The 25281-nt window shown below is 40.3% G+C and overlaps 1 protein-coding gene across 2 annotated transcripts; it reads left to right on the forward strand.

The window, feature by feature from the left end:
• The first annotated feature begins 1359 nt into the window (after window positions 1–1359).
• On the forward strand, window positions 1360–24878 carry LOC146478933 (TNF receptor-associated factor 2-like). Of its 2 annotated transcripts, XM_085111233.1 has the most exons (8): window positions 1360–1420; window positions 11761–11956; window positions 16512–16569; window positions 18310–18414; window positions 19116–19280; window positions 19793–19870; window positions 20507–20596; window positions 21776–24878. In XM_085111233.1, exons 2-8 carry the CDS (start codon window positions 11814–11816, stop codon window positions 22832–22834), a joined length of 1698 nt encoding a protein of 565 aa, XP_084967359.1. In that variant the 5' UTR covers window positions 1360–1420; window positions 11761–11813; the 3' UTR covers window positions 22835–24878. The 2 variants fall into 2 exon arrangements, with proteins under 2 accessions (XP_084967359.1, XP_084967358.1); XM_085111232.1 differs by lacking the exon at window positions 1360–1420 and having other exon boundaries at window positions 11652–11956.
• Window positions 24879–25281: the final 403 nt, after the last annotated feature.

Below are 25281 nucleotides of genomic sequence, written 5' to 3' on the forward strand. Positions count from 1 at the left end.
TAACTCTGACTGTCTAAATCTAAGCAATTCACGTAAAGCAATGGCGACGGAGAAGGCAGCTCAGTGTTCACTCCGAGAAGCCCTATCGTAAATGCGAGATCGCGTATCAACATCGAGTTGATAATATAGTTGGAAGCGAGGCATTGTGGGATACCTGAATTTTCCTCCTTTGCTCATGTAAGGTTCGACATATGAACCGGGCCTAAGAAAAATCTAAACTATACTTAATACAGTGACTGTTCTCGATGAAAGCGCACTGACGTAAGGGTCTTTATTAATTTAGATAGCACACCACAAATGGTGATAGGTCATACATGTAATTGTCGAACAACGTGATCATGCAGTCGCGTAGGTTTGATCAAATATTGATTGAACATTCTAGCTGTTACACGCGCTCAAAGTATGGCACATACACAGGAAACAGACCGAAGAAGAATCGAGATACGAACCGTCTTCCTCCATCCTTGATATCCGCTATTTCAGTTCATGTGTCCAGATGGAATCCTCTGATCTGATTACTCCTCAGGCTGGCTGAATAGCGGGCCTTCTTTCGAATCAAAACCGTTTCAAACTCACAGACAGATGTAGAATTCTTCGCTGAAGTAAACGTGAAACCATTTACATACTCGACCCTCATATATTTGATCTGAATATTAATTAATTCACTGAATTGAAAAGCGTAGGTGTTTGTGGGGTAGGGGTAGGGAGACAAGGGCAAGTGACATCTGTGTCCCAATTTTAACTCTAGCGCCATCGTAGGATATCCTTAAGACAAGACAAACACATAAATAGCTTTTTCTCTCTACATAAGTTTTATTTTTGAGTGCTCGGTTGTAGCTCAGAAAGTTAGCCAGCTACGACAACTACTTCCTGCCCCTTCCTTTCCACATTCGTCTGTTTCTTCCCCGCCCACGCTCAAATACGTCAGCTGTGTGTCCTCCCACAACTGAACTGTGTTGTGAGTAATAGTTTTTTCGTAAACGACGCGGCCACTGAAAATGAAAGGACACAGTCATATATCTTCCCACTCTGTCAACCTCCGCTTCTTTGAGATGATTGTGTTCAAGTTAAGAGAAACAAGAAAGAGATTTGAACAGTTGTTCGGCCTGACACTGCTCAAATGAAACATTTGTTGTCGTGGTATTGCTGTTAGGACCGTTAGGCCACCCAGTTTTTACTTCAACCACAGCAAAATTACTCTGTTTTGGAAAAATAGTCCACCAAGCAAGAGAGGATGAAGGTACCTTGATCCTCTCTCTCCCTCTTGGTTCTCCAAGGCTATTCAGTGGGAGATATTTTTCTAGACGTGATCGGATTGTTCTGTGCCTACGGCCCCACGCTTCAGATAGCAAGGAAATGTGTCAATAGCGTGTGGGTATTTTACTCTACACGAGGACCGGTTCACTACAGCAACTATCAGGTAAGAAATGAACTTTTCCTTGATTTTCAGCCAATGATGCCATCACCCTTACCCCCTTGTTTGTGGGTTTGAAACAACTGGTTTCAAGTTGTCTTCTATAAGCGAAATTGATAATTTAAGTAATTTAAATAAGATGTACACGTTTTCTCGTTTCTGATGTATTACATCACCTGCATAAGTCTGGCTTCGATAAAACCGTCGAAACGATTGCAGTTGGAGTAACCGAGTGCAATAATATTGTAACTCGTTGTAAATATCAGCACACGTAACATGACTACTGAAAAGGCTTCATCGAGTCAATCCCTTCAAATATATACCTAAGTTTGTACTATTCCGAGACCATTACTTGTCATAGATTCAGTAGATTTCACAGTCAACCTTACGCGAGAAAGAGTGTAAACTTATCGATAGCTTTTATAGCATTAATAACACAAAAACTTACAATTTCCACGCACAACCATCAGTCACCTCCGCCGTTTCTCGTGAGTCACGGCGAAAATGTGTTATTCTTTAACTGCGGCCGGTTAAGACTCTTTACACTTTTTGGCACAGCAGTCGCTAGTTCTTGAAAGAGTTGGTCTTTTTATCACCAAAGTGCTGGGTATGACTTTCAAAGTATAACTGCCCAACCAAGATGCCGCTCCACTCGTGTACCGAACCTTCTTGATCAGTTAAAGTGACATCCGTCTGAATCAAATTGGTACGACACTTGTGTCTCACATGCACAAATTACTGATTGTTTTAGGCGCTCGCGCTCGTGATTGGCTTAAAGCCCCCCTAGCGTGACACGGTCATGCATGAAGTTTTACTACTACCCGATCCTCGTGAATCTCGTCTTTTGGCTTTCTGTGAAAAGGGTTTGTGCTCCATTTATGAAGAATTTCTTTTGCATAAATCTGTTTTACTCGTTGTTTTCATTTTGACAGAAGTTTTTGAATTTACGGATGAAATCATTCGAAAAATTCATTGTCAGTGATGCTTATCATAACGTTGAACGGAATTCCGAAAAAATGAATGTCAATATATAAAACATATATTTTGAAATGCGGACGAAAGATAAAATAGAAGAAAGATCCTCACAGTTAGTACGCAAAGCAGTTGCGAAAAGAAAGCCGAAAAAATTCAGGATCGATCTTTCTTCTATTTGGAATTCCGAAAATAACGACCCCCTAGAAAGTAACGGCTGCCCTAAAGTAACATCAAGAAAAATACTGTATTGTGTTTGATGTCATGGTTCAAGTACCACTTTAAATTTTTGACTCTGTTGATCTCTAAAATACCCTCCTATAAATAAATTGTTTCTACCTCGATCAACTTCAATGCGATTAAAGTATTTAACGTAACATGTCTAACATAAGTAACTGGAACACGAAAAAGGTCGAGTAAGCCCGCAGCTATCCAAAGAAGCGCTGTGATTGGACAACGCTGCAGAACAATAGGGATAATTAAAGTTAACTTTACCGCACTTCATCTTTAACGTAAGTTAGCAGGGTCAGCTCTTCAGTTACATATTACAGTTTACTAGAGTTAGGAAAACAGTATTAAGCAGAAAAACTTTCCCCCTAAAATGGTCTTCAGTACCTCAAGAGTATAGAAATCCGTTTATGACCTTTCTTTGCACTATTAACCTGTACAGAGCGTACTGCTGTACCCAGTGTACCGAGCGTGCCAACTGTGCCGAGCGTACCGAGTGTACCAACTGTACCGAGCGTACCAATTGTACCGAGTGTACCGACTGTACCGAGTGTACCGTGTGTACCGACTGTACTGACTGTACCGAGTGTACCGAGCGTACCGAGCGTACCGAGTGTACCGAGCGTACCAAGTGTACCGAGCGTACCGAGTGTACCGAGCGTACCGAGTGTACCGACTGTGCCGAGTGTACCGAGTGTACCGAGCGTACTGAGCGTACCGAGTGTACCGAGCGTACCGAGTGTACCGACTGTGCCGAGTGTACCGACTGCACCGAGTGTACCGAGTGTACCGACTGCACCGAGTGTACCGAGCGTACTGACTGTACCGAGTATACCGACTGTACCGAGCGTACCCACTGTACCGAGTGTACCGAGCGTAACGACTGTACCGAGCGTACCCACTGTACCGAGCGTAACGAGTGCACCAAGTGTACCGACTGTACCGAGCGTACCCACTGCACCGAGTGTACCGAGCGTACCGACTCTACCGGCTCGAGTGTACCGACTGTACCGAGCGTACAACAAAATTTATTGGCAAGCAGTTAGATCTGGCCAGAAAAAAAATGAATTTTAATATTACACTGTAAAACCACACTCAGACAACAAGACAGTCAAACCAATGGAACCATTAACAATTCAATAGAGAATCATTCAGCTAAAGCAGGAGCCTGACTAAAGTGTTTAAAAGGATTGTTTATTACCAGTTGTATAACTTTTTGACGAATGAAGGTATCATTTCTAATCATCAATCGGGTTTTCGCTCATTACTCTTAACTGTAACTTCCCTTCTGGAACCTACGTATAAGTGGGCCTTTTAATATTGATTGCTGTGGTTTTCCTCGATTTAAAAAGGCATTCGACACCCTTGACCATGGTATCCTTTTATATAAAATGAACCTTTATGGAACAGCTCTTGATTGGTTTAACAGGGGCACCCAACGACAGTTTTCTGTCAGATCCTTTGAAACGCTATTTTAGGTTACATGTAGTGCCTTTAATAAAGCTCTGTAGGTTCATTTCATGCCGGGCTATAATATTTTTATCCTGTGGCACAGGATACGGAATAGACCTCTTGAGATTTATCTGCAATGTAGACATTCTTCCTACAGAAGTGCTTGCAGAACTTGATGACTGCGCTGTTATGGCTACCTCACTTGAACTAGTGCTTGGTGGAAAAGGAACAGCCTTGGCGAAATCTGGCGATGACAACTGTACTTGTCTTGAGACTGCAAAACAGGACATGCAGATGGATGCATATTTTCGTACTCTTTAGCTGCTTGCTGTTGCCAGTTTTCCTGTTACAGGAACTGTTTGAACATGACCAATGGCCATCTTCCTGCCTCTGGTTATGGCAATACCCAGTAGGGTTAACTGTGCATGGAGCAGTGAAAACCACAAAACAATGCTCAGAAATTTGCACAATGTGACGGAAATCTTGTGGTGGCTTTATGCTGCGCTAAAGATCCTTCGTTGAGCTGTCACAATTATACATTTCGATGTCTTCATCCGTCAAGCTCTTGGCTGACGAAGGATCACAGAATGACTTTGTTGACTCTGTATGTGCACACGAAAAGCTGGTGTTACTTGCTATATGAACTGCTCTTTTCTCTTTACACTTCTGGTGATGGCAAACGACATCATTTTTTGACTTTACAACAACCGTCCTGTTGTCCCGATAACTTAACAGAAAATACTTCAATTTCATTGCCTTCCACTATCCTGACACAGCCATCTGGTGAATCTAGGCGAGGCTTCTTCGACATTGGCACATATGAGCCACCAATTTCGAAACCACATTCCTTGCAATTCTTGGGTTTCCAAGCATAGGAATAAACGAAAGAACAACTGGGGCATTTTCCTCTACCTCTAGATGTCCAATTTGGAGCTTTACCCTAGACGAAAGCAATTAAAAAAAAAAGGAATGCTTAACAGGAAAAAAAGAGCATGGCATATAAGGACGGTACCTACTAATTGTAATTCACAAGGATAGAATGCCAAACCAAAAATCCAAATGAATAACACGGGTAGAGTAGTGCATAGCGTAAAAACGAACTCGACAAGAAACTCTGACTAAAACGCAAACAAAGTTTAATAGACAGGTCAATGTTCCTTACAAAGTTCAACTGAGGTAGACAGGTCACGTAGCGATTAAGCTGAGAGTCAGTTGCGAACTTGCAGAGTAACGATTTGACAATTTGAAGATATGATATGTCGATATGTCGATATGTGGGTTCGAATTTGGTTTGCACACGCACTAAATGAAGAAGACTGATACCAGTGGAGATAGAGTTGAGTGGCCCGATTGCCGAGTAGTGGTAGTTGACACCGTAGACTCTACACCAGAACTGATCTAACTGAATTGAAAGCTTGCTTATCTAACAAAGGCGTACGTGCGCAGAAAAACCTAGAGACTTTCGCATTTCCCTAACGGACATAGCAGCTATGGGCTAGTCAACCACCGGTAAGGTGTGAGCGCTAATCTAACTATAATAAAAGAACAATTACGCGGTAATATCTAAGGCATAGTATCATCCAAAAATAAAGAATAAAAAATGAAGTAAAAAACATCACGTTTCAAAACCAACACTAATACAGAAGTATTTTTGCGCGGTTTATGACTATGCGGGAAACGGCATCTCCGCGCGATATAACAGGATAATTGTTGAATAGTTGCAACGAAATGCAAATATAAAGTGGCCGCGTGTTCTGCTAAAGTTATCTAAACTTATCATATACATCAAATATATGTCAAAAAGGCATTTCATTCTCATTTCAATTTTTAAAATCGCCGCTTTGACATCGCTCATCTCATCTTCGAACATTGATCATCGCATCTTCGATCGGAAATACCCATACAGAGTCTCACATCTAGCAAAGCATGAGTGACAGTTTGACATGAGTAACTTATACACAGAAAAACTAACATTGAACGGAAGAGATGAATCCACAAAAAGGACTTTTGTTGATACTAAATACTACTACTAACTCACCGCATTCGTCGCCATTTGTGATCTGGTCCACTGGTATTGTGTCATGTAAACCACTACATATCGAGTGATTTCATTGGTTTATTGGAAACAAGTAAATATGTATCGGACGATCCCATTGGTCTATTATGCCGCTACAAGTCGGTACAGGAAGTGCCGTGGAAATCAACGAGAAGGCCGGTTTGGAATAGTGCCGGATTACGGAATTGTTGCTCTGTGCTCCCTCGCTGGCTTTTATTAAGCGATGTAAGTTTGTTTCACTGTTAACTGTAGTTAACTGATAGATCTGAAGTCTTGGTTTCAGCTGGGCTGTCGTCGCAGACTGCACTGTCATCTGATGGCTCTTGACGGGGTACTTTACTGACCCATGTATCGAGAGTAGCTGCAGCCTTCCTCTTTCTATTTTCCTGTTCTCTCCTACCCATAACGTATGACATTTAATTTTGCATCTTCGGGCGCTCATGCACTCGTACAAAACTACAAATAGAGAATGCCACCCGACGCGTTAGCAGACGTTTCTGACAAAAATCGTGAGATCGCTCCCTTGTCATTTGTTGGCTTCACACTAGAGCTTGTAAGTATAATCTAAGTGCACTTGAAACCTACTTGAGTGTGAAGGGGTAAAACCTACCAACTTGAACTTTACTTAGTGACCATGGAAACGTTCGTAGTTCAAAGAAGCCGAAGTACGCCGCCAAGTATGGCCCACACCACACTTGAGAACGTACTTGACCAATAGGAAAAGGGAAACCAACTGAAAGCCACGTGCTGCGGTGCCAGGACAGATAAACATTTTGCCGTGAACTAAAATTAATCCAAAAAAATCAAAATGGATGGCTGGAGATACGCCTCGCAGTTTAAGGACTCCATGGAACAGTCTTTTATGTAAGTAAACATTAAAAAAAGGAAAAGCCGATACAAATAGTTAAACTTACGATCTTATTTGAATTTCATCTTTACAGACAGCCTGAACCATCGATTTTCAGTTCAGAAGATGTCGCCTGTTCTTTTGTTTTGTCGCCAAGTACTCGTAAACAATGAAGTACCTATGCATTTCCTGTAATGTTAAAGCTCTCTGAGTTAAAATTAAAGACAAAATAAAGAGTAAACAACATAAAACGTTTTTTTGTTGCAAAGGCTCCATGATTTTCCGGCGAGCAATCACATTTCTGATTTTACCGCGAAAGAAGATTGACAGCTTGTGCTTCAAGTGTATACTTTGTCACCAGGTGTGAAGCCAAGTTTTCTAAAGTGCGACTTGAGATTTTCAAGTGCACTTGAATCAAGTGCTTACTTGAAACTAACTTGGCTTGTAGTGTGAAGCCAACAAATGGCTCGCTTGTCCAAACTCCCGTGCAAAGCGTGCGCACGGAGGGTAATTTCATTATTCATTTAGGGGCTGATTACATGGCGAATTTCAGCCCGGGCTGAAATTTCATCCTGGTAAGCGGGCTGGAATTTTGCTGCGATTACATGGCGAATCCCGGGCTGCCGGCTGAAATTTCAGCCCGTGCGCCAAATTTGAAAATTGGCGGGAAGAGTGAACAGAAATCAAAATGGCGTCAAATATTCGACTTGTGAAAATCGGAGCATTGCTTCTCTCGCAATTTAGCCTTTTGTTAGCACTTAATTTCCATTTTTTTGGGATGGTGGCAGCTAACAAGATGATGGAGCACAAACGAAAGAAGAATGAAAGTCGGTTCCTCCTCATATGTTCGGGCCATCGCTTCCCGAACAGCTTAACATTGCTTCACCTTATCTGCGTTGAAGTCACTGTTCTGGTAGTCCATTTTCGATTTGTAATTCGCCAAGCACGGAATAAGATTTCCGATTTTATCGCCGTTATTCCACTGAAACCTGGTAGCTGCCATCTTGTTTCATTGAAAACAAATCATTGCGCATGCCCACGTCACTTTTCTACCCAGGTGACCTCGCTTTTCAGCCCGGGCTGAAATTTTATTCTGATTACATGAGGTTTTTCAGCCCGTTTGCCCGGGCTGAAATTCACCCCGGGTTGAAACTTTCTTCATGTAATCGCAAACGTCGTTTTAAGAAGATTTTTTGAAGAAACCGGGCTGAAATTCGCCATGTAATCGGCCCCTTAGATAAGCTCGGACATCTGCGCTCATTGAAATGGCCGAAATTCGCCATGTAATCGGCCCCTTAGATAAGCTCGGACATCTGTGCGCTCATTGAAATGTTCTGAATGGCTCGGGCTACTAGAGTGAAGCTGGTTTTAGGTTCCCAGTGAATGCATTACTGCTTTTTCCACTCTTTGGCTTTGCTTAAATATCACTGTTAAGTTTTAAACTTCAGTTTAACCGACTACATTCCTTAACTTGGATATCGAGTATCAAAATGCGGACCTTTGGGGCCTGTGGGGGGGGGGGGGGGTTGCGAAGTGCGAACGCACCCCGTGCACCCCCCCCCCCCCCCCTGGTTACGGGCCTAAGTCATCTAAAGAGTGTTTTGGTGGTTTTTCGTATCTGGCGTAGCACAGGTTCTTTTCATGGAACCGTTAGTTTTTTCTGTACCCATGTTAACGCTTGTATCAGGACGCTTGCATCACAAGACTGATCTGACTGCTCGTCCTAAATAAACTTTTCACATTGAGTGTGTCGAAAGTCGTGTCCAGGATTCCTCGATCTTCTTCCTGCATGCGCACGCTGTCGCGCACGCTCTTTGTGTCGGTACGTTTGTTTTGACAGTAGCTCTAAAACAATCTCGTCCGCAGAGCCTGCGTGCGTTTCAGGCCAGCGGTGGCCACACGTCCACGAGCTCTGGGCTAATCAGAAACCGGAAGCAAGGATCCTGCTTCCGGCTTAAAGTGGGATACTGCTGACGGAGACGAAGACAGCCTCTGGCAAAGAACATCAAAGGCCAAGAAAACGAGTGAAAAAAGTGACAACCTCCATCCCTCCCGTTTGTCAGTGATTGTCATTCATGTGAGACGTCCTCAATAACAAAACAACCAAAACAAAGGCGGGGTAAAATCTGGGTTTGTCGGCGATTTGCTTCTCTCAACCGCGACAAATTCATTTTGCACATTGTCAGGTCGTTTTAGAAAGCCAAACATTTTCCATAGGCAGGGGCAAAAAAACATATATAGGTTATGGCGACCAGAAACCATTCGTTGTACTTTATTCATTTGGAGTTAAATTAAGCTTGTTTTCGCCTGTAAAATGTAGGCTTTTAACACTTTAAAATGGGGGTGAACATACGCAGTCTACGCAGTATGAGATAGCCAAGTTTTTTCATGACACCACGGTAAAGTTAATAGCGAAACGAAAATAGAGCCTGGTCGGATGTTATATAAGCCTTAACCTAATAGGCCTTATCACGGTTTTCGACGCCATTTTGACGAGTAGGCAAACACGTCTGAAATAACAGTGTTTGTATGGAAATCTGATGTCAAATAATTTTCATAAAACATCGCTTCTGAAAGATTCATGAATTGGAAACTTTTGGCATTAGGAAAAGGCTTTTAAGAAAAAAAATTGGAGGGATGTAGCTGTGCCATAAAGCGTCCAGTCGTGTTTTAAACTTTCCATACATTTGTCTGTATAGCGAACCAGCCGTGAACTCAGTGTTACTAAAAATAGTTCGCGGGAAAAAATACAGGGAAATGTATGGAAAGTTCAAAACGCGAATGGACGCTTTCTGGCACAGCAATATCCCTCCAATTTTTTTCTTAAAATCCTTTTCCTAGTGCCAAAAGTTTCCAATTCATGAATTTTTCAGAAGTGATGTTTTATGAAAATTATTTGACATCGGATTTCCATACAAACACTGTTATTTCAGACGTGTTTGCCTACTCGTCAAAATCTGATGGCGTCGAAAACCGTGATAAGGCGTATTAACTAAAACAGGGTAAGCAAGATATCGTTCCTATAAAGCTGATTGCCGTCGACGACAAATACACCTGCAAATACCAACAAATGTTTACAAACGTAAGCTTATTTTTTCCGCCGTGAAATTTACAAACGATAGGTTTCACAAGATCAGCTTTTGCTAACCCAGATACCATGACCCCAGAATAAATACAATAAAATGGCAGAAGTACATTTAATAACAAGACACAACTCTGTAAACGTTCAACCGAATCGAAATAACCAGCAACTTGAAAATCTAAGCTTATCAGAAAGAGCGGCAATTTTTTTTCAATTCACACACTAAGTACTAGCTTAAGAAACTCACCCTGCAATATATATTACCTGCACTCGATGTGCTTTATCAGTCCCATAAGCTGCAAAGGTCTGCAAACTTACAAAGCTCACAAATGAACTGTTGTGTAAAGAGTGACAACGATCGCTATTCCAAGTGTTAATATTTTTGTTTTTCTGTCCGCCCGCTTTCTGAACCACTTTTTGGGCCACAATGATTCTTGAATACTCCGCTTTTAACGCAGTGGTAACAAAGGCCGTTGCTTTTCCTTGTTCAAGTTCAATTATGTTTCTACTGGGCTGCTGATAGAACATCTGTTCCTGTTCAACAAAGTAATCTTCAATAAATTCTGCTCCAGTCAGATCAACTCGCAGACTCCGCGGTGCGAATGGATTACAAGTTTGCTTCTTTCAGTTCCTTCAACAGCACGAGAAAGGCTGTTAAACTCTTATCCGCTTAAGGTGGGGTTCACCTGAAAGCCGTTTTCGCGCCCAATCGGTCAAATGGAAATATCTTGTTTGCATTTCAAGCAATACAAAAACCCTCCATTCATTACACAAATCAATGATTTGGGGTGTTTTATAAATTTTTGGGTGATTTTTAGGTATATTTGGAAGGTAATAATTTTTCTTGAAGGATTGGTAAAATTAAGAGAAATAAGAAATGTTGAAGATTTAGTGAATTTTTAAAATTAGAATTTGTAGTTAATAATTAATAGACGGATACCAAGTTAGTCCTGGGGTGCTCTTGCGTGGTTATCGACTGTCTGTTAGTGTTCCAAAAATCATTTTCTTTCTTCTATCCATTCTTAAAACCTCTTCAAATTTCACTCAAATTCAGGTAGAGCCCCACCTTAAGACAATGTTAAGAACGATTTTAAACTAGCCAGCATTGACTATGGACCACATTTCAGAGTCGATAATTAGAGGAGTTTTTCCGAAAATTGTGAGGTCCTTCGCTAGCAAGGGTCATACGGTACTGTCATTCAGCTTTGTCAAACGCTGCAACATATCGCAAAGGTTTTCGCGCCTTTTCCGTTTAGTCATGTGATTTGACTTATTATCTTTTTCGTATAAAGCGTATGAAAATTTAGTTGCATTTCGAATCTTTGGCGGTTTTTGCTTCGATATCTCTGACAGTTTTTTTTTCATTTCTTGTTTTGAAACCTCCGATTCAAAGTCACTTCCGGTAAAATGTAATATCCAATAAGATTTCGATTTGCTGGATAGATTTTGACATTGATTAGCCCAGATTAGCCCTCGATTTGCTTCCTTGGTGCTGACCAAAAGGAACGCAGCCCCTGGGAACGAGGTGGATCTAAAACGAAACGAAAACGAAACTGAGATCGGAAAGTGACACCAAAGCATATTTTCCTTGTATGTTGGTTTTAATTTGTCGTGTAGATGTATTTCAAGTGGTAGTGCAATTTACATCAAAGGTTCAATTTTCTTGCTTGAAATTGTGTTTACTTATTTCTTTTCTTAATTTTTTGCAGGCGTATTCTAGGGCAAAGTTCATCGGTGGAAACGGAAAACCGCTTGACATACAATGGGTTATAGACTGGCTAGTGCTGACCTTCAAAGTATTGGAGCAAAGTATATGTGCAACTCTTGTCGTCTGCTATTACGAGACGCGATGCAAACCGGGTGTGGACACTTTTATTGCAACCTTTGCCTTGGGAGTTTACTGATGTAAGTGATGTTTACGTTTAAGGTTGCATGTTTACGTACCATTTGCCAAAATTTCCTAAAATTTCCTAAATTTTCGGTTGGGAGTTCTCGTTCTGGAAGAACGCCACGGGTTGTTGCCGAAACTCCTGCACAGCCCCACACATTAATTAAGCTTACATTTTACTACTCAAACTTTGTTCATTCTCCGGGACTAGTTACCTTTTCAGAATTTCCCTTCGTCCCGGGAAATTTTTGGTAAATGGTGAACAACCTACGCTTTGAAAAAATGCCCTCAGAAACGTGTTGTGATCACTGAATTTAACAACTTACTTGTAAAGGCTCGTTTAAACGGTTTCAACATGCGTTCAACCAAGTGTCGGGGACGTACTGTACCGTTTGAGCAGGTCGTTGAACACTGTTGAAAGCGTAAAAAAATATTGTAAGGTTTAAAAGTGTGTTGAATCAACTTTAAATTGGTTTAAACTTTCATTCAACATCGATTCAATATTTTCTTTGTTCTTGAAAATGTTGAATGGCGTTGAAACAGTTTGAACACTTCAACGTGTACATTTGCCCAACATCCGTTTAACTTTTGTTGAACGAATGTTGGGGAAATGTTCTGAATGTTGAAACCGTTTAAGTGCGCCTTAAGTTTCCTGAAATTGTTGAATGTTGAGAACACCTTAGAACACGTTTTCTTTTTATGTTATCGTGGAAGTGTTTCTACCATTGCCATACCTGTTAATGATGAGGGAGACACCTCCTTATGTACTCTTTAGGTAAGCTTGCTGGAGAATGATTTAGTGACCTTTTATTTGTCACTGTTATGTGATGATTTTACCATATTAGGAAAATAGCGAGGATGGATATCCCGGATAATAAAAAAACAACCTACTGCGCATGCGTCAGATCTTTACATTCGACAAAGTTTGGATTTTCCGCTATAAGAAATATAATAGTAGTGTGCTGCCTCACTAACTCTCAATCACCACAATTACACAGCATATGATTTCGTACAAATACTTGATAATTTAAATTAAACAATAATTTAACAATAATCTATTGTTTTATTTATAACGCGTATAATAAACCCATCCGGCTCTTTTGGATGCATACCTTCAAAATGTCGCCTCAAGTATTTGTGTTCTGTGATAACATCTCTTCCAGACCGTGAAATCTGAAATTTGCTCTCGCTGGCTTGTAGTGACAACTCCTGCATGGGTACACTGTCAATGCATCTTGTGAAATTTGAGTGATTGGAGTGATTACATAATTTCTTAGACGCTCTCAAATTATCCGACATCTCCGATTGATGCAAGTTTAGTTAGAAAAGTTAGAGTAATAATAAAAAGAATGGAACATGCCATATAACAAATCAACTAGTAGTCAGGCGCGTTAAAGCAACTGGCCTGAGTAGTGGTGAATGGAACAGAATTTCAGTTGTTCTAATTTTCCAGAATATTTTCACTACCTTGTGTGGCACATACCCAAATTTCTGAAAGTTATTTTACTCCAGAAAATTTCTGTTCCACTTGATTCCTCACACGGAATTTCCGGAATTTTTGGTTGACTGGAAAACACCCCCTTAGTCTAACTATAATTTTGAGAAACTGTGGCACTTGTTTTGCAATGCTTGCGATTATTATCTCAGGCTCTCTTGTTTTGTTTTTTCTAGAAACAAGCAAATTAGGAAAAATATTTTTGTCAGTGTCAATAGCATGTTTTTGTAAGTGGCCCACATTTGGGGTAATGACCTTTACTGATTTAATCAGTATAAAAAGTAAATATTTTCATTCCTAAAATACATGTGCCTTGGTGATGTCTAAATTCCATACATGTATGTTTTTCAGTCATGCAATAAGTGATCAGAATGTAATTTAAAACTTTCACCAGCATACTTGATGTTAAATTTGTCTAGCAGGTTGTCTATGCTTATTACATGTCTAGCACAGGGAGACATTTTTAGGATTGAGATACATCATGTGTTATTGTTTTGGAAGTCTGTTGTAAATGATTCCAATAAAACTACAAATGTACGAAATAAATTAGCAGCCTGGAGTAGTGTGCAGCGGGAGACAATGATGCACTGGAGAGAGAAAGTTCCAGTCTTGGAAATCAGAGTTAATGGACTGACCATAGAGGTCAAGAAATGCTTGAATTTACCCAACTCATGTTGTTTTTAATTAGTGTTCTAAACAACGTTGTAATGTTTGGTTCTTTCAATTGATATGTAAATTTTTGTGGCTGAAGGATCGGTCGAGAGAGCTCAATTTGCCACAAAGATAAATTAATAGTTAATAGACACTGTGGTTTGTTGCCGCACCTGGCAATTTTGTGTAAATGATTTAATTGTCTTCAATTTTCTTTAATTTCTCTTTGAAAGTTAAGGGAAACTGTTCACATTTGTAGATTTACAAAGTAAAATAATAATTTTTTCTCTTTTTTTGGCACTTGACACTTCTTGTTGAACATGCACATTTCGATAATACAACTGCATGCATGGTTGATAATTAAAATTTAAGATGGATAGATTAGAATGTTTATTAAAGAGCCCTTAAATAGCGCTCTTCTGCTCTATGCTAATAAATCTAGGAAAAAATTAATTTGATAAAATTTAAACAAGTTCGTCATTAATTCAGCGTTCTTGTTGGGAGCTAGTAACCGGTTATTTTTACTGTCCATTCATGTTAAAATGTTACCAGCCAGGCAGTGTGTGTTACAACTAACAATGACCCATTTGCCTCTGGTCGCGATAGAGTAAACGTCTCCTGTACGTAAGATATAAATTTGCACTGAAATGGGCATTTAAACTTTACTTCTTTTTTCCAAAAACTATCACTGAAGACAGCAATTTGGCATTAATTTTCAAGGGCTAGTACCTGCAGCTCTGGATGCTTCTTGTTGGATACACAAGGCTATTTCTGACATTAAGTTACATGTATTCCCGGTTTCGGAGACAATTGAAAATGAGAATTGTTTATGTCTATTCTTTAATACTAGTACTGGTATTAATTTTGTGCCGTCACTTCTGCTTATCAAAGCTTTTTTATGTAGTCTCACAGTGAAAAGTCTCCTTCTTCACCTAAGTTCTGTAACGTGATGGATCCAGCGGGCGTAACAACATGACAAGGCCTTGAGCCATGTTTGCAATCCCTCCTAGTTCACTGTTGTAATTTGCATAATTTCACCGTCACTTTGCGCACCTGATCTGACAAAAAATGTACGACTGCTTGTAGTCTACCCATATTGTTTATGTCCAGTTTTAGTTTGCTTTTTCATCATCATCTTAGAGTGAAAGAGATCAACATGTCCTACCTGGATTTGTTGGAGAGAAATATTATTCACCCGTTGGATTTCCAGCCAGTTTTGCGAGAGTTGAGTCACTTGGTTAACACGGTCTCTTTATGAATTCTTTATTAGTTCAATGGCTTCCAACACGAAAACCATAATGGGGAGATCTGGGTAGACCCCGAAAATTCTAAAGTAGAAAAGATAAGCTAGCATAATGAGCAAAACAAATTTGCAAAACCCGACAACACTAAGTAGCTTTACCCTGAAGAAAATCAGTAACATCAACAATCAAAGCAACATGGTCACAGGCATGAGGTTGTCACCTTTGCAAATATTATGGCTACAAATGCAAACAAACGCTTCAGCTTGAAAAGTAACCTAACCAGCAGCATGTCAATTTTTTTTCGTCTTACTTCAAACAAATTTCAACTGTGAAAAAACAGACTTCATTAGTGACAAATTTTCAAGATGCTAACGAAGCCATCCAGACTGTTGTTTGGGTTTGCAAACACTACTGTTAAAATAATGCATTCTGATTTGTCAAATTTCGTGATGCACAACGCCTGGTTACCAGCTATCGTGAAAAAAAATCTTTCCAAAATCATTGAAACCACTTTCAAAATTCATCGAAGTTTGAAAAAAAAAAATCTATCGTCCCTGTTTTAGAAATTTCCTTTCTTTAAATAATGTAAAAAAAAAAAAAAACGCATCCAGATAAAATCGCATTGAAAATCCATTGCCTGTGAAGAAATTGCTGTTGGTTTGAGCATTTTCTGTCATGATAACAAAAAAAAAATGGACTGCAAGCTCAGTGCCAAGTTTCATTTCCATTCTCCCTGTGGCCTTCTTGTTCCCATCATTCCTTGGGAGACCAAATGTCCTCCACCTGCTATAATTGCATTTATTTATTATTTCCTTTCAATTGACAAATTCTAACAAGAACCTTGCTAATTATAAGGAAATAAGTGAAATACAAGTAATTAAAATCAAAATTAAGAGGAGAAAGGAGAACTTGACTTAAAAGTCACTTAAGGCCTTATTTCATGCACCCCTTCAGTTGCTGCATGCCATCACAAAGTAATAATTTACCATCACAGGGTAATGATATGGCAAACAGCCCTGGGAAAGAGAATTAATTTCCGGCGTCTCAGTCAAGCTACTCTGATCTGTGTATATTCTTGTTCCAGCATGTGGTATACCCTTGGTTTAAATATGGATCTTGTGATTCTTCCTATTGCCTGTGTGTACAAAAAACAGTACAGTAATCATGTTCTTTTTTTTTTAGAAATGGGACATCTAAAATGATTTGTTTGCAAGACCAGGAGGAATTACTTCCAAATGAGGTAATTACAGTGTAGCTGTTCTTTAAGGGGATGAGAATCCCCATACAATCTGTTAGTATGTGTTTTTCATTACTTTTTGCCTTGAACAGGGTATATATAAATTTTTTCAAACGGTAAATAAGTTAAACATACATTATAATGGATTGTTTAATGGCAGAAGCTCAGGAAGCTGTCTAAACCTACTGTATCTGTCAACATTACACCCAGCTTTGGTGTGAGGTACATGTAGAACCATGCAAAAATGATCTAGTAGGATATAAACTGCATTACTGTGGCACCAGGATGAGAACAGGCTCATAAAATACAGCATGAAAATCAAAGCTCGTTGTCATACATGTAAATGGCTGGGGGCAAAGCTTTAATCAAATTTGGAACCCTTGGTTGGTTGGTAAGCCAGAATTTAGCTAGTGGTTTACTGTACATGCACATGATATCCATAAAATTTATTGGCCATATTTTAAGGAAACAGGTACATATCTACATGTGCACTGACTATACTGCGGTCACTGTGGGTCAGACTAACGTCAAGTACAAGGTGTTTATGTTGCTACATGTACCAAATGGCTTGAAAATGAAAATGTCCCTTGTAATGGTCTTAAGTACAAGTCATGTAGCTTGTCTGACTTTTTAGTCAGTTGTAACTGACCTTGTAATGAGAATCCGTTGAAACAACTTTACTAATAGTATTACAGTTATTATATCACTAATAAAAATTATTCCTACTGACTACATTGTGAAACAAGCGATGACAATGACAACAACAACAAAACTGACTGAATTTTACTGTTTGGTAACCTCACTAATGCCCTTGTTGAATTGAAATAAAAAAGAGAAAATTTTTTTTCTGATGCAGGCAACTGGAGGCAGCTGAAAATGTAGTTGAATAAATTTTTTTTCGTTTTGCATTTTTAAAAAGTTTGGTCAGATATACACTGTAGAGGTTCTCAGGAGATTCAGTTATCATGAACACTCAGACCACACATGCATTATTTACATGCACATTACCAAGAAAAGAAAGCTGCAAACTATCTTTTACTTGATTTTGCCAATTGCTGTTCTAACTTCTTTCATTGTTAATCCATTTTGCTGGTTAATGTAGCATAATCAGAGGCCTGGCCCCAATTGTTCAAAGGGTGGATAAGCCGTTATCCAGCGGTGATGTACTCCAAACAACACTTTTGGCAAGTTTTCCACACAATCCCATACTTAAATTCTAAAGGCAAGCGCTTTTCTACTCTATACGCAAATTATAGGGTTATAGGGAAATTCTTGCACACATTTATTTGCCGCATAGCGACCCTACATGTATCCAGTGGATAAAGTTGTTCACTCTTTGAACAACGGGGGCCTGGTGGAAAATGGGCACAAGTGACAATTTGGCCTTGGAATCCAAATTTCTATGTTCAGCTTTGGCCTGTAGACTTGTTATCATGTTAGAATGTTAATGTTTAGTGTTAATTACAGAGTTAATGAAATCATATCCCAAGCATATTTTATTCACCTAACAGTTGGTTCAGTTTTTAAGTTAAAGTGATTAGACTTGTTGGGTGAATTCAACCCTTGTGTTGATGTCACAATATATAAATGTGGAAGTTTGTTTTTGACACAACAATCAGGCCATATGCATGTCACATTAGGGCAAATTTAGAGAAATTTGGGTAGTAAACCCAAATCATCCCTTACGCCCATTTTCCACTGGGCCTTTGTATGTTTCCATTGTATTTTTGCTGTTGTTATTAGGTTTTTCCAGATAACTTCATGCGCCGTGAAGTACAAGCCCTTGTAGTCCACTGCACATTTATGGATGATGGATGCAAGTGGAAAGGGGAAGTTAGACACTTAGAGGTACATGATTTAAATTTTCTAATAGCATCTGGCTTAACCCTTAAACCCTTAATATCAAAGAACAAATTCTCCTGCATGTATCTTGTCCCCATACTTTTTTTTAATAACTAAGGAGGAGTTTTTAAAATTTCAAGCAAATCCACCTTGGGTGATCATGTCCTAAATTCTCATGACTTCAGGGGTTGAATTAGCATTGGTATTACAAGGAGAAATTTGAAGTTGATCACTGTAAGGGGTTAAAGTGTGTATGATTTTCAGTGTACATGTACATGTAGAAGACAAGACTTTCAGTAACAGAGCCAAAATGTACAAACTTTCTTGCCCTGAGGAGTCCTTTTCAGGTAAGGATACACTTGCCCTCTGCAACTAAGATATGTTGAAATGTACTGTACAATTGAAATCTAAACGAACTGGAAAAGTGTGAAATGCAAATCTGCTTGTGCAGCACAATGATGTGTGTAGCCGTCAGTGCTTTCTTTGATTTATTTAGCGCGGATCTTCACTCCTTTGCAGAGGCCTCTTTCGTGCTCAAGCTGAGACAAATAAGGGACTGGAGAGAGTGAAACAGCCTTTTACTCAGTTTCCGTTTTTCTTCCCATATCCTTTTCCCTCCATTTTTTGCCGGAGGAGGAGCCTCTGCAGAGGACAGAGGTGCAGATCAGTTATGCTAAACGTGATGGTCTTTTGTTTGAACAATACAGAGTCACACTAACAGCTGTGAGTTCCTCAAGATCCCCTGTGTACATCCTGAGTGTGGCATGTTGGTGAAAAAAGCTGAACTTTCAGAGCACTTGGAAAGGGATTGCAAATGTAGACAAGAAAGCTGTGGATTCTGCAAAAGACGAATCAACCTTAACAAGATAAAGGTACAAACACAATTATTGTCGGTAGGGGTGTGCCGCCCAGTTCTCCAATTCCAGACCCTAGAGTATTTCAGATCAAAACATACCATTTTCCACACCCGTTTTCAGACCTGGCTTGTAGTGTACAGTGTAATTAAGCTTCGCATCAGTGAAGAAGTCAAGAATTAGTAAAATTCACGCAAAAATTCAGCCCGAATGATGTATTTTGGATACTTCTCTTTGTCCACTATTCATTTGGAGTTGAAAAGACAAATACGTTTATACGCTGTCGTGGTTCCCTTGAATACCATACCCGATTTAAGACTATAATGACCAAAATCTATACCCGTTTTCAGACCAAAACAGCTCAAACACCATACCCTTTGGGACGGCACATACCTATATAGCTTATATAGGGGAGTAGCCCCCCCCCCCCCCCGGGTCCAGAGATTTGTAGGGAGTTCCCTTTTTTGTTTTGTAAGGTTATTTAAATTTGCAAATGACCTCATGAAAATGGTAATCTGTAATCTTTGCAGTTGCATCACGAGAAGGAGTGCCCAGCATATCCAGTTGAATGTGAAAAATGCAATAAAGACGGCATTCCTCGCGCCAAGGTAAAATAAAACGGACATTTCATCTACACATTATTTTACCTTGCATGCTTATCCAGTGTATATTTCATTTGCTTACATTTCCCATTTGCATTGCCAGGTTTCCTGGCCACGTTCGTATCGATTTTTTGAAATTCTACACTAGGTAACTTAAGAACATGCCAAGAACGTTTCAGGCTCATTAAAACATGAAAGAAAAAATAAATAAATATAAAATAAACAATAATAAGAGCATTCAGTTTCGGTGCAGCGTCGGCCGCGAAATTAGACGTCCTTATAATTATATAAAAAAGAGTTTATGGCAGAACCGCGGTAGATTTTATTTCAGACGTAGGTCGTCCTCCACAGCCCTTCTAGAGCAAGACTCGAAATAAAAATCTCGCCCATTTCTTCTATACCGTAATACTGGTAACTGTATTTTTCACCTGTCTGCGAATTCCTATAGGTAGTTTCTTTGTAATGGAAATAAGCGATAAAGTCGACATCTGCGAGGTTCGAAACGTCGTTCTTTTTCATCATCAATGTATGTGAATTGGTGGTGGTAATCTAGTTTCTAAAGCTTCAGCAGGGCACTTACACGGAAAGATCTCCAACTTAATCGCCGCCGCTTACTTGACTCCTTTTCTTTTGACGTTTCAGTTGTTGGAGCATCAAGATCCAGTTATGGGAGACTGTGATGGCGTACAAGGACCTTGTCCGTTCTCACAGATTGGCTGCTCAAGATCTGAGGTATGGATTAGGCGTCGTTTGCATTGACGGTCACCGGAGCCCTCTAAGCTCTATTTTCACTGCACCCTGTTAACTTACAGCTCCCTAAGCTATCACAGTCGAACCTGTATTAAGCGGCCCTGTATTAAGCGGTCACCCTCTATTAAGGGGTCAGTTGTCAAAGTCCCGAACATTACTTCCCTTAATTACTGTAATTTTGACCTCTATTAAGCGGTCGCGGTCACCCTTTGCTAAGTCCCTACGAGCTGTTTCTATTGTCTTGACCTGTATTAAACGGCCACTTTGTAAAAGGAAACCACTCAAATACTACAGTAGTTCATACAAGTACAAATAGCACACCAGGTAATTGATTTCCTTGTTTATTTTCACAAATCATTAAATCGCCGAATACATTACTCGAACATTACTGGTCAAAAGTCTTGTCATCATTGCGGATCGAATTCTTCTTTCATTAATTTCTGTTTAAGCCAGTTGCACGAGTAATACCGGCCGCATCAACTTGTTGTTACTGTTTTGTTACTCCCTTTCTATGTTCTATTTTTCTCAAACCATGTTATTGTTGCAGTCACTTTTAACCGAGTAAGTGGTTTTTGAGCGCTTTTATGCATAAGCTGTTTACTGCGTAATATAAAATGGCATTTTCACCGTGTTCTGACCTGTATTTTGTACAACCTGTATTAAGCGGTCACTTAGCCATTCCCCAAGGGTGACCGCTTAATACAGGTTCGACTGTATTTTGTTGTTCGCTCTTTTATTCTCATGAACAATAATGTGAGACAGTGCAAACGTTGCAGGCCGCCCCGGCAAGTAGACAGAATTTGTGCAATAGACGTGATGCTTCACGTTATCCGTGTCCCTTCACCTGCAGGGTATGGGAACTCCTTGTAGTATTCCTATGAGAAGCCCAACTTGGGGGAAGGGGGCATGTTTTCCCTCGTCGTTTTGGAAGTTACGCTCCATTGGCTGGCCAATACACTTGACTGTACATAAACTATGGAGCAGTTACAGGGCTGACTCGTCTTGAACGTGAGTGTTGTGGTCAGGGGTGAGGCGATATGAAGATTGTGCAGCGTGGGGTGCTAACTCAGTTAGTGTGTCCTAGTTCCCCAGTGACCCAGTCCTAGTACATACAAATTAGTCACGGAATGTGTTGTCAATACTCTCCCCTTTTTGTGTTAGGTTCTCAGTCACACAGAGAAGAAAGAACATCTGGAACAAGCCAACACTTTCCACACCACCCTGGTGCTGCAGTGCGCAGTGCGAATGGGCCGAGAACTGGAGACAATGTTAATGCATAATCCTAGAATGATGTCCAGAAGCCCTAACATGTTCGCAAACTACGACAGTGTAATTTCTGATATACTCGCTCAAGTGCAAACCGGTACAGCGGAAAACAGGGATTTGCGCGAGAAGTGCCGAGAGCATAGTGAAAGAATCACTTCAATTGAAAGAAAACTGGCTTCAGGGAATTTCCCAGGTGCCACGCCATCAGGACAAGGGACTGGTGATTCTAACGGAAGTGCACAAAATCCCGAGATTACAAGAAGGCTTATTAACGTCGAGAACAGGACCGCTGACCACGAGGTGCTTTTGGTGGAGAATAACCGAACAATAGAACAGGCAAACAGAGATGTGGCTACCGTCAGACGGCAGATTGATACTTTCCAAGAAACCATCAGGAGATTGGAGCGAAGGATCGATTCTATTGAACATACACTGGCTCTTAGAAATGTTACCCTAGCTGATTTAGAGGAGTACGTTAGACAACAGGAGTTTTCAAGCTATGACGGCCTGTTAATATGGAAGATCACTGAATATGCACGAAGACGAAACGAAGCCGTCAGTGGTCAGCAGGTATCTTTCTACAGTCCGTGCTTCTTTACTAGTCGCTATGGCTACAAGATGTGCGCACGGATTTACCTGAACGGAGATGGCATGGGGCGAGGAACACACATCTCAGTGTTCTTTGTTGTCATGCGCGGTCAGTACGACGCGCTTCTCCGCTGGCCATTCAGACAGAAGGTCACATTCATGTTGATGGATCAGGATAACGTGGAACACGTGATCGACGCCTTCAGGCCTGATCCAAGCAGCTCATCCTTCCAGAGGCCGAGAAGAGAGACCAACATTGCAAGTGGGTGCCCCATGTTCTGCTCCTTGACTGAATTGAATAATCACGCTTACGTTCGGGACGACACGATGTTTCTAAAGATTATAGTGGATACGTCAGACCTCTAAACAGATCTTTGGTACCCACGCCTGCATGATCCAGATTAACGAATTTCAGAGCAAATTTCAGTGGTACAAGCTATCCAGAAATGGTGTCCAGAAGCACGGCGGGGGGCTAGGTGATCATCTGATCAGGAATGAAGCTTGCTGTTTGCAGTCAGCTACCGCCAAACTGTTTGGGGCTGGCACTGGCGGCACGCGGTGCTCTTCATTAAGTCTTGGAAAGTCTGGCATGGAAATTGGAATGGCCCTGGCTAGCTTGAATCACTGAAGAGTTTTTTTGCATGGTGGGATGGTGATGGTAACGTACAGTAGGCGAATCAGCCTTTGTTTATATAAAGGCTATGACATGTTTAAAGTGCTTGAGTCTTAGTACTAGTTATAACAACTTGGGCAAATATTTATTTTGCTAATGCGTCCATCCCCTACCCCCAGGCTAAATCCCGGGCATTGGGATTGTTGAAAACAAACTGGCAAATGTCCTACAGTAGGAAAAAACGAGCTGTTCAAATGCTCCACGATATATGTACAGCAAAATAATAAGTTTCTTTGTGTTCTCAATCAAAGCTTATTAAGGCCAAAGTAAGTCTCATAAGCCTTATTTTTCGTTATCTCTCCACTGACTGTTCAGTCGGTGGATCTGCTATCTAATTTGTTTCCTCATTTGACGTAATTTTCGTGTTTGGAAATAAAATTTGGGACCTTAAGCAGAGATGACGGCGCCGCTGACGGAAACGGAACTCGGAAATGGTCTATCCTAGCTTTAACAATCTGGGAAGTCTTAAATCTTGCTATTAGCATATTTAATATGTGGGTGCTTTTTTTTCTCTGTGCGCGAGCGGGCGGAATTCTGTACATGATAAGATTGGTTCTGTCAGCGAGAGCAATTTTTCGATCTGGCCCGCCAACCCTGGGCAGATTTGTGCATGATTGTTCGCAAGACCTGGGCCATGTTTTCTTGCAGAAAAAAATAAAAATGTTACTCACCGGCCTTATGTTGGTCCGTATTTTGAAAAACTGTGTCCAAGGTCTTGAGTACAGGCCGAGGCCCCGCCAAAAAATGATACGAATTGCTCAATAAGTTGATAAATCCAAAAGGACTAAGGAACACCTAAAAGCTCGCGCAAATCAATAGCGAAAATTTTGAAAACTACTTCTCTGGCCAGAAAACTCTTTCAGATTTTTGAGAAACGGACCCCTGAACTGTAAACAGTGTAATCTCGCCACAGCTTTCATTGTTTATCACATTTTTTTTGAAGTCCTATGTGTACCCACACCTGTCATGTTTCTTATTTATCTATATATTTTTTTAATTACTGTTATTTTACTCCTGACTTGCAAGCTTTGCGGGAGAGACCTTAGAGTCCCTCGTTGAAGCGGTGATGGTTTAATTCATCGTATGGGATGATCAAATGCAATAAAAAGAAAAAAAAATAGTGTCATCAAGAGACAAGTGGTCGTTTTCTCTTGGTGCCGTTTCCAGGTCAGGTCATTTGTAGTCGATGTAGTTAACATAGGGGCTGTAATGAAACAAGTATATATGCGTATGTCGCTTTAAAAATTTAGAATCGCATCACGGCAAACGTGTGATTCGCGTTTGGTTTTGTTGAGGAAATGAGTACATAGATGATAGTAGTGTAAAATCAGGAATGCAGGGAAAGCTAGGAGGGTTTCAACTGGTATTTCAAAGTGGACAGGGATTCTGACTTGCTGTTCCTTGCCCCCCCCCCCCCCCCCTTCCCCATTCCTAGATCCGACACTGGGGGGATTAATCTTCGACTAGTGTGACATGTCACAGTCACATTTGGTCTACAAAAAACGCATCAAGACTGTTCCTTGTGAGGAAAATTGTGAGAAAAAGTAAGGTAGCGCTGTATGGGTATTATACTGTATTCTACTCTAGACATTATTTAACTTATAATAAAAGGCTGCTAGAGTTTTGATTACATTTATAATCGCTCTTTATGAATATACTAAGATGAATGGAAATTGTATTAGTTTTGCGAACAAATTTGTGGATATCTTGTTTGTTTGAAATATATGTTAATTAGTAGTTGTGACTCCCACTTGCAGAGCTATTCATGTTTCAAGCGCCAATGTTTTTGCTCTTGAGTATAAAGTAAGGGGGCGCGCCTCCTGTGGGTTAGGGGGAGGAGACGGCTGATATTTCAGACTAGGGTTATCGGTTATTATTTTCCCAAAATTTTCAGCAAGCAAGGACATTTTTAGAGACTAACAAAACAAGGGATAACAAGTTTATTTCGCTTCAACAAGACAAAACAAAGTGCAAAAGCTATAACACAAACAAACCATAAAACAATATAGAAGTTCATTGACTACCACATCTTAAGAAACAATTTTGGTACACAACTGACGCTCCTGGTACTTCGCGCTAGGCTAGTACAGGAAAATGTTTTGTGTTGGGAGGGGGTGGGGTGGGTGCTTATTTGAGGCGG

The sequence above is a fragment of the Pavona decussata genome, unplaced genomic scaffold (genome assembly GCF_977016875.1).
Source record: "Pavona decussata unplaced genomic scaffold, jaPavDecu1.1 SCAFFOLD_61, whole genome shotgun sequence".
Lineage (NCBI taxonomy): Eukaryota > Metazoa > Cnidaria > Anthozoa > Scleractinia > Agariciidae > Pavona > Pavona decussata.